The 10,203-nt window shown below is 51.3% G+C and overlaps 1 protein-coding gene across 1 annotated transcript; it reads right to left on the bottom strand.

The window, feature by feature from the left end:
• On the bottom strand, positions 1–9,170 carry SMG8 (SMG8 nonsense mediated mRNA decay factor). The gene is made up of 4 exons (XM_056865241.1): positions 7,376–9,170; positions 5,595–5,740; positions 3,598–4,473; positions 1–252 (listed from the first exon to the last, which is right to left on the bottom strand). Exons 1-4 carry the CDS (start codon positions 9,168–9,170, stop codon positions 55–57), a joined length of 3,015 nt encoding a protein of 1,004 aa, XP_056721219.1. The 3' UTR covers positions 1–54.
• Between the last annotated feature and the right edge of the window lie 1,033 nt (positions 9,171–10,203).

Here is a 10,203-nt window from a genome sequence, read left to right as displayed (position 1 = left end):
GAAAAGAAAAAAATAACTTCCAACGTCATTTCAGTCTTTGAGGTCCAACGGCTCCTACTGTACCACGGCCTTCAGTACTCCTCGAATAAGCTTGTAACTCATCAACTGCTGGTTTTCTTTCGGAGGAAAGCAGGGCCCCCGTTCTGTCACATAAGCGTAAGGAAATCTAAGGACCCACAGTCCGTCAGGAGGAAGAGTTATCTCTTGCTTCTCGGGGTAAAATATAGGGCAAGGAGGTGGCCCTGGCTGGACCTGGCAGGGGGGAGGAGAAGAGAAAAGCAAGGAGAAAACAGTTTCAGTGACTCCAACAGGTGAATTTAACAAAGCTATTTTAATTTCTTCCCCTTCAATAGAAGCATGGGAGGGAAGGCGGTATGGTGTAGAAGCTGAGCAGGGTCGGTACTTGGACGGCAGCCCATGGAGGAGGAGGAGGAGGAGGAGGAAGAAGAAGAGGTGGAGGAAGGAGTTGGTTTTTATATGCCGATTTTCTTTTCCACTTAAGGAAGAATCAAACCGGCTTACAATCACCTTCCCTTCCCCTCCCCACAACAGACACCCAGTCAGGTAGGTGGGGCTGAGAGAGTATGACTAGCCCAAGGTCACCCAGCTGGCTTTGTGTGCAGGAGTGGGGAAACAAATCCGGTTCACCAGATTAGCCTCCACCGTTCATGTGGAGGAGTGGGGAATCAAACCCGGTTCTCCAGATCAGAGTCCACCGCTCCAAACCACCACTCTAAACCACTACACCACACTGGAAGATTCTGCAGAGGAAGGCAAGGGCAAACCACCTCTGCTTCTCACTTGCCTTGAAAGCCCCTGGCTGGGGTCGCCATAAGTCGGCTGCAACTGGATGGCACTTATGTACATCAACAGAAGTATACAAACATAAGAAGCCGCCGAATGCCAGGTTGGACCATTTGACCCTCAAGCTGAGCACCATCTGCTCTAACTGGAAGCAGTTCTCTGGGGTCTCAAGGCTTTTCCGAGCACCTGCCATCTCAGACCCTTTAACTGGCGATGCCAGGGATTGAACTGGGGACCTTTTGCATGCCAAGCACGTGCTCTCCCGTCAAGCCACAGCCCCTACTGAACAAAAGGGCTACACCTAGCTTTAAAGCAGCTAACTTTCTGTTGAGGCACAGACTCACAAATGTACATGAAGCTACCTTATGCTGAATCAGACCATTGGTCCATCAAGGTCAGTATTGCCTACTCAGACTGTCATCAGCTCTCCAGGGTCTGAGGTGGGAGGTGTTTCCCATCCCCTACTGCCTGGTCCTTTTAACTGGAGATGCCAGGAATTGAACCTGGGACCTTCTACATGCAAAGCTGAGGCTCTTCCCTGAGCCACAGCTCTTCCCTAATCGATTCAAACTGATTCAACAGTAGATTCAGAAGCCCAGTTCAGACACCAAATGGCTTGCTGCCAATAATCTCTGCCCGCCCCCCTTTCAGGTGTTTCAGAGCTGCTGTGATTTTGCATAATGTTAATTCCATTTTAACACTGTAAAAAGCTTTTTAAAAACCCTCAAGGAGTTAACCAAATTGTTCCTCCCCAACACCAAAAATATCCACTCCTGCACCAGCAGAACAATTCTTCCAGAAAACCCTAGTCTGAGTGCAGAACACAGAATGGTGGCTAAGAAACTGAGATCAACTGTGAGCCACCCTGTCCCCAGTGCCAATCATGGAAGGGGCCATACAGGCCATCTAGTCCGACCTCCTGCTTAATGCAGGATCAGCCTAGAGCATCCCTGACAAGAGCTTGTCCAGCCTCTGCTTAAAGACTGCCAGTGAGGGGAGCTTGCCACCTCCCTAGGTAGCTGATTCCACTGTTGAACAACTCTTACTATAAAAAATTTCCCCCTAATATCCAGCCGGTACCTTTCCTCCCGCAATTTAAACCCATTATTGCGAGTTCTATCCTCTGCCGCCAACAGGAACAGCTCCCTGCCCTGCTCTAAGTGACAGCCCTTCAAATACTCAAAGAGAGCAATCCTGTCCCCCCTCACCCTCCTCTTCTCCAGACGAAACATTCCCAACTCCCTCAGCCTTTCCTCATAGGGCTTGGTCTCCAGGCCCCTGATCATTCTCTTGAGTCAGCCATAAGCAAGCTACCATTTCTTAGCCTCAAACCCCAATCTGATGAGAATAATGTTGGCCTTCTTTACAAGGATGTTGTATGGATTACTGAGACAGCATATGTCAATTGTTCTGAACACTTCAGAACACTACACAAAACATGTGTTTGATGTTTTGTTGTTGGCCTTCTTTACAAGGATGTTGTATGGATTACTGAGACAGCATATGTCAATTGTTCTGAACACTTCAGAACACTACACAAAACATGATGTTTTAGTATTGCAGAATTGTGATCATATTGGGGTGTTTTAGCCCAGGGGCTCTAAAGCTGTCTACTTTCAGGGATCCCTTTTCACGCGACTTGTCTGAGGAGTAATCCTTCCATGTCTGCCATACAATCCCAGCACACGTCAGAGGATTCTGGGGAAAATTCTAGGGGTACTCATTCAGTTCCTGAGCTGAATAGTTAATTGCCCAAAGAGCATAGTTAAGTTGTGTAATTCCCTGCCCCAGGATGTGGTGATGGCTGCCAACTTGGAAGGCTTTAAGAGGGGAGTGGACATGTTCATGGAGGAGAGGAGTATTCATGGCTACTAGTAAAAATGGACACTAGTCATGATGTATCCCTATTCTCTCCAGCATCAGAGGAGCAGGCCCATTATATTAGGTTCTTTGGAACACAGGCAGGACAATGCTGCTGCAGTTGTCTTGTTTGTGGGCTTCCTAGAGGCACCTGGTTGGCCACTGTGTGAACAGACTGCTGGACTTGATGGACCTTGGTCTGATCCAGTAGGGCCTTTCTTATGTTCTTATGAATGCTTCAGGCTAGGCCGATTTAATCTGATCTCAAAGCTAGGCAGGGTCAACCCTGGTTAGTACTTGGATGAGAGACCACTAAGGAAGTCCAGGGTGACTTTGCAGAGGCAGGCAATGACAAAGCACCTCTGAACATCTCTTCCCTTGAAAACCCCACAGGGTCACCATAAGTTGGGCTGCATTGATGGCACTTTCCACCACCACCCGTTCAGTTTGTACCTATCTAGGATGTTTCTATCCCACTCTTTGTCCAAGGAAATCAGGAAAACCTGAGCATTTCCGTGGAACAGTTTAGAAGAAGAAGAAGAGTTGGTTTTCATATGCCGACTTTCTCTACCACTTAAGGCAGAATCAAACTGGCTTACAATCATCTTCCCTTCCCCTCCCCATAACAGACACCCTGTGAGGTAGGTGAGGCTGAGAGAGCTCTTAATAGAATTATAACTGACCCAAGGTCACCCAGCTTGCTTCATGTGTAGGAGTGGAGAAATCAACCTGATTCTCCAAATTAGCTTCCGCCACTCATGTGTAGGAGTGGAGAATCGAACCCGGTTCTCCAGATCAGAGTCCACCGCTCCCAACTACTGCTCTTAACCACTACACCACACTGGCTCTCTTTAAAAAACAGCGACTTTCATGAGATCATTTCTTCTCTTGTGGTCAGAGGCTCCCGTCTTTCCATAATAGCGCCCATCTTACCTGAGGCGTCAGTATTATCTGGAGAGGGGCATCAGGAACCACGACAAAAAGTCTCATCAGCTGAGCATAGTGCGGCTTCAGTCCTCGCCCCGGGTTGGATGACAAGATGTACAAAGGCATATCGGAGTTGAGAGCTTTGATGGCCGATTCTTTGGGTCCCCCTCCCATCACCTTCATGACTTTCTCCGGCCCAGAACACATGAACCTTCGGCCACGGGCGTCTTCGTACTCAAACCCCACAAAGGCACGGGCCACATCATCTCGACGCCTTCCTCTCCCCATGACGACCGCACTTCTCTTCCCGGGAATGGCCTTGTTAGGGGCCGGCCAGGAATTTGTATCCAGGTCGCCCTCCTCTTCGGTCCTTGTCCTGATAACAATGTCCCAAGGCATCAAGTAGTTTGTCCCCAGGATGAAGCCCTGTTGGTCCAAGCCAGTGTGGAAGTTGTAAGCTTTGGCAGGGCCGAGTTTCACTAGCGACCAGCTGGAAAATTTGGGCAGGAGGCCCTTTGGGCAATTCGAATGGAGCATGCCAGGGAGATACTCCACTGTGGATGCCTGACGGTCTACCAAGCTTGGCCTCTTTTCACCTTTGGATTCTGTGGCTTGCCCATGCGCCTCGGTGGTGTCCCCTCCGCCTTGTGGATCTGCAGGGTAGGTACCCAAACTATCTGTGGACTGACCCAAGCTGAGAGCTAAGCTCAGACTGGTGCTTTCGCCCTGAGTTTGTGGTTCCTTCTCCTTCAGTTTTTCTGCTTCCCCTTCTGAAGGGCTGGCTGAAGACTCGTTCTTGGCAGGTGCTGGGTCTGGCGTGCTTGGCTGAAATACGGGGAAGCTGATGTGGTCCAGTTTCCCACAACATTTCTCTTCCAGTAGCTGAAAGGGGGCAGTGGGGGATGGGGGGGGGAGAAGAGATAGTAATGTGTTAAAAATTTCAATATAAAGATAGCTACGTTCCCAGCAGCATGAAGATTCCCAAGATACATCTGGATAACTCAGGGGCATTTCCCCTTCTCTCCTCCAGATGGTATTCTGCTTGCCATTTAAAATGCCCATTAAAAGTTCATCTCTTTATTTTTTCATTCTCAGATGGGTCTCTCTTGAGGCAGCTACCTGAAACCGACTTCTCTGAACAGAAGTAGGTTTCAGGTAGCCGGCTCAAGGTTGACTCAGCCTTCCATCTTTCCGAAGTAGGTAAAATGAGTACCCAGCTTGCTGTGGGTACAGTGTAGATGACTACACAGTCTACCTAGTAAACGTCGGGATGTGACGTCACCCAAGGGATCAGTATTGACCCAGTGCTTACACAAGGGACTACCTTTATCTTTATGTGTATTTTAGCTTGGATTTAATGCTGTGTTTTTGTTTGGTTTTAATGGTCTTTAAGACATATTTTTCACTACTGCATTTGGTCAACCAAACTTAACCGCATTTGGTTAAAGTTTACCAGCAGTCCTGAGTTGTGAATTTAATTTTTAAACGTTTTAATGTATTTTATTGTATGTATTTTATTTGTGTTGTAGCCCTGATCCGGATGGCCCAGGCTAGCTTGATCTCATCAGATCTCGGAAGCAAAGCAGGGGCAACTCTGGTTAGGAGTTGGATGGGAGACCACCAAGGGATGCCAGGGTCATGACGTGGAGGCAGGCAACGGCAAACCACCTCTGAATATCTCTTGCCTTGAAAGCCCTACAGGTTGCCGTAAGTGGGCTGCGACTTGATGGCACTTTACACACACGCATCTATGTTGTAAGCCACCTTGAGCTCCGAAATGAAGAATGTTTTAAGGAATAAATGTTTTAAATAAAACTCCATAATGAATAAATATTTAAAATAAATTACATTCGTTTTTAATTTGTTAGCCACTCGGTGGCTCTGATGAAGGTAGAAAAGCAGAGTATACATTTTGTAAATAAATAAAAAGCCACATTTTCTTTGTTGAGGGATAGACACTCAGAGTGTTAGTCAAGGAACTGAGAAATCAATATATAGATTACCTGGTAGAAATCATAATTTGCCGCTTTGATGTCAAAGGGATCATCTCTGGGCGCCTGTTTCCTCCCACAATTGCAGGCGCCAGTGGAACGAGCTCGGCTGTTGTGGTATAACACTGGTGGATTCCGATCTGGTTCAGGTTTTTCTCCTTTGAGGTGAAGCCAATCAAAAAAGCATTTGTTACACCCCTTTGGAGAAGTCAGTTCATCTGACAGCTTCACTCAAGTCTTACAGTGCATGGAATTCAACAGCCTGAGAAGCATAAGTCTCCTATCTTCCTACAATTTAAAAAAGAAAGTTTCTAGTCCTTAGTGAAAACATGGTGAACTATCAAAACCAGGAATATATATTTTTCTGGAACCAATCAAAACTTTCTGGTGAGCATACAGGGCCATAGCTCCCCCCCCCCCCACTGTATTATCCCAAATATTTTTTACTGATCCTTGAGTCGTTAAGACAGGCCAGGTTAAAGATCCAATTAAAAAAGACCATGATGAGGTATGCACATGATGAAGGAAGCTTTACCTCCTCAAAACTTATGCTGGAATAAACACTGTTTACATCCCACTGACTCCTGTTTTATTTTACTACTACAGTCCAACACAGCTGTCCATCTGGACTCCTTTGGGTTGTGAAAAGTTTAGCAGACATTGGCTGTATAGTTTCCTACACTACAATGTAGCCCGGGGTCCCCAAAGTGGTATCTGTGGGCACCACGGCGCCCAGCAACACCTTTCCTGGTGCCCATCAAGAGTTTTTATAAAGTGGGCGGGGCCAGGTGGGGCTCTGTCCAGCAAGGCTTCTGAATGGCAGTGCAGTTTTTTAAAAACATTGCTTTAGTAGCAGCCACCACCACCACACGTGGATCTCCACTGTGTGACTGAAGGTAAGCTACAGTAGTCATTTTGTGGCTGTCTCCGCCTCCAATTTTGTAGCAGCCATTTTATGGCTCTGCCCACCATGCTGTGTCAGAATTCCAAAGAAGAAGAAGAGTTGGCTTTTATATGCCGACTTTCTCTACCACTTAAGGAAGAATCAAACCGGCTTACAATCACTTTCCTTTCTTCTCTCCACAACAGACACCCTATGAGGTAGGTGGGGGCTGAGAGAGCCCTAAGAGAACTGTGACTAGCCCAAGGTCCCCCAGCTGGCTTCATGTGTAGGACTGGGGAAATCAATCCGGTTCACCAGATTAGCTTCCACTGGTCATGTGGAGGAGAGGGGGAATCAACCCTGGTTCACCAGATTAGAGTCCGCGGCTCATGTGGAGGAATGGGGAATCAAACCCAGTTCTCCAGATTAGAGTTCACCACTCTTAACCTCTACGCCACACTGGCCCATAGGATCAAAAATGTTGAGGACTCTTGTTGTAGCCCATAAACTAGATTTGCTGGCAGAGCCCCTTTGTAGGAACATAACTCTCCAAAATTTTGACACCTATATAAAATGAGGTGGTGGAGAGAGAAGTAATTATCCCCTAACGTGGTGTAGTGGTTGAGTGGTGGTTTGGCGCATTGGAGTCTGATCTGGAGAACCGGGTTTGATTCCCCACTCCTCCACATGAGCAACTGACACTAATCTAGTGAACTGGGTTTGTTTCCCCGCTCCTACACATGAAGCCAGCTGGGTGACCTTGGGCTAGTCACAGCTCTTGCAGCCCAACCTACCTCACCGGGTGTCTGTTGTGGGAAGGGGAAGGGAAGGAAGATGTAAGCTGGTTTGAGTCTCCCTTAAGTGGTAGAGAAAGCTGGCATAGAAAAACCAACTCTTCTTCTAAACTTACCCGATTTGGGCAGCAAGTGAAACTTGTGCACGCAGTGCTGGTCCGTCAGACTCCTCTCTTCACACAGCTGGTGTCCGTTGCTCCAAAACTTGTAGCAGTCTTCATGCAGCTGCAGGGCGTACTTGTGAAAAGCCGGTCCCCGCGCGTGCTGGCTGTACACCCGCAGGGCCTGAGCCAGCTGGTTCTTATGCACCGTCATGGTGTAGTTATGCGGCAGATTGGACTGGTACGCGCTGTGGGCCATCGGCAAGGCCTTCTGGCAGCGGTTCTCCGAGAACTTGGTGTCAATGTCCAAGTAGCCTTCCAAGACTTTGATGCTGCCCAAAATCTTGGAAGTCAGCTCCCCAGCGAGAGAAGACGGGTCGCTGTCTTTGCCTTCGATGGCTACTTCATACAGCTTCAGGGCCGTGGCCACCCACTTCTGGTAAGTCGGCAGTTCAAAGTGGGACGGCTGGGGGTTCCTGCCCACGCTGTCGTCGAAGCCCTTCTTGCCGAGGACGAGCTCCACGTGCTGGAAAAGGAACTCCTTCAAGGTGCAGTCCACCAGCTGGCCTGAAGAAGCGGAGCTGCTGCTCTCCACGTGGAAAGAGAGCTGCTGGCGCCCGTGCCGCATCATCTGGTACCTCCTGGGCCCGGCCAAGGAGGGACCCAGCACGGACTCCGCCTCCCGGGTCGTGCAGTTGCTGCGGAGCTGGTCCAGCAAGACGGCGATGGGGTCGTCGCCCTCCTGGGAGCCGCCCGTCACGATGTAGACGAACGCCTGGTTGGCCGGGACGGTGAAGAGGCAGTTGATGCTCTGGTTGGTCAGCACCCGGCTCTTGCGGAAGATGCGGTAGATCTGGTCCTCCAGGGCGTGTTGGAGCCTCCGTTTGGGCGAATGCTTCTTCGGAGGCGGCTTCTCCAGGTGCCCGCAGAGCTCCTGCCCCCTGCCCGGAGGGGGCTCCACTTTGAGGGCCCCGTTGAGCTGGAAGAGAAAGAGGAGGCGGGGCGGGCAAGGGCGGCAGTTGAGCTTCCAGTCCTTGCCGACGGGGCAGTCCTTGATGGCGGCCTTCAGGGAGGGCAGCACCTTCTGCCGCAGCCCGTCCAGAGCCCGGAAGACCCGGTCGTAGGTGATGTCGAAGGAGCAGGTGGGGTGGACCATCAGCAGGACGTGGCAGACGGAGAAGAGGTAGAGCAGGCTGAGGCAGTGCAGCTTCTCCTGGTGCTTCCAGAACTCGTGGGCCTCCGCGTGGGGCAGGGTGCCGCCCGGGGCCGGGCGAGCCCCCAGGCCGCCGGGGCCCCGGCCGTCCCCCAGGGCGTCGAGGTCCCGGCAGGCCTGCAGCAGCTGGCGGCTGTCGCAGATGGAGGTGAGCACCAGGTACAGCACCTTGCACTCCGGGCTGTAGTAGGCTTGCAGGAGGTTGTAATCCCCCTGCAAAGAGGAAGAGGAGGAAGAAGAGGAGGAGGAGGAGGAAGAGGAGGAGGAAGGCGACGGGGAGTCAGCGGCCAGCTCCACGCCCGCCCCGCCCGCCGCCCGGGCCTCCACCTCCCGCTGGAAGAGGGGGAACACCTGCCGGTCGCAGACCGTGTTCACCAGGCCCGCCTTCTCGGAGCAGAGCTGCAAGGCCGTCTTGCCGAAGACGCCCACCACGCACACCTCCTCCTCCTCCGCCGGGCCCGCCGCCCCGGGACCCGGCGTGGGGGTGGGGGTGGGGGAGGTGGGGGTGGGGCTGCCGCCGCCGCCGCCCCCCTCCGCCCCGGCCAGCAGCAGCTCCCGCAGGCTGACGGGGCTGTGGGCGGGAGTGGCGCCCACCATCCTCGCGCCCTTGGCAAGGCCGGGTCCGGAGGCTGCAGGCCGCGGCTGCGCACGCGCGGGAAAAGGCGGCGGCGGCGCCCAATCGGCGTCGGCGGGGAGGGAGCCGCGGCTGCGTCGGCGCTCCGGCGCTTCCTGGGGAAGGGCGGTTCCCGGAGCGCGCATGCCCGGTGGGCGACATGGAAGCGGCGGGTCTCCCCATTGCCCTTCTTCCGCCAGCGCAGTGTTGGATGAGCGCCACTTATAATAGTAGAAAAGGGCAGGAGTCCAGGAGCGCCTTCAAGACTCACAAGAATGTTTTCTGGCAGGGTAGGAGCTTTCGTGAGCCACAGCGAGAAAAGACCAAGAGTCCAGTAGCACCTTAAAGCCGAACAAGAATATTTTCTGGCAGGGTGTGAGCTTTCGTGAGCCACAGGTCACTTCTTCCGATACCAGCAGTAGAAAAGGGCAAGAGTCCAGGAGCACCTTCAAGACTAACAAGAATATTTTCTGGCAGGGTGTGAGCTTTCGTGAGCCACAGGTCACTTCTTCCGATACCAGTAGTAGAAAAGGGCGAGAGTCCAGTAGCACCTTCAAGACTAACAAGAATATTTTCTGGCAGGGTAGGAGCTTTCATGAGCCACAGCCACAAGAGTCCAGTAGCAACTTAAGGACTAACAAGAATATTTTCTGGCAGGGTAGGAGCTTTCGTGAGCCACAGGTCACTTCTTCGGATACCAGTAGTAGAAAAGGGCAAGAGTCCAGTAGCACCTTCAAGACTAACAAGAATATTTTCTGGCAGGGTGTGAGCTTTCGTGAGCCACAGGTCACTTCTTCAGATACCAGTAGTAGAAAAGGGCAAGAGTCCAGTAGCACCTTCAAGACTAACAAGAATATTTTCTGGTAGGGTAGGAGCTTTCGTGAGCCACAGGTCACTTCTTCAGATACCAGTACTAGAAAAGGGCAAGAGTCCAGTAGCACCTTAAAGACTAACAAAAATATTTTCTGGTAGGGTATGAGCTTTCATGAGCCACCGGTCACTTCAGATACCAGTAGT

Source organism: Euleptes europaea, chromosome 19 (genome assembly GCF_029931775.1).
Source record: "Euleptes europaea isolate rEulEur1 chromosome 19, rEulEur1.hap1, whole genome shotgun sequence".
NCBI classification, from domain to species: domain Eukaryota; kingdom Metazoa; phylum Chordata; class Lepidosauria; order Squamata; family Sphaerodactylidae; genus Euleptes; species Euleptes europaea.
Note: the sequence above shows the minus strand (reverse complement) of the source record. Positions and strands in the feature narration are given on the sequence as shown.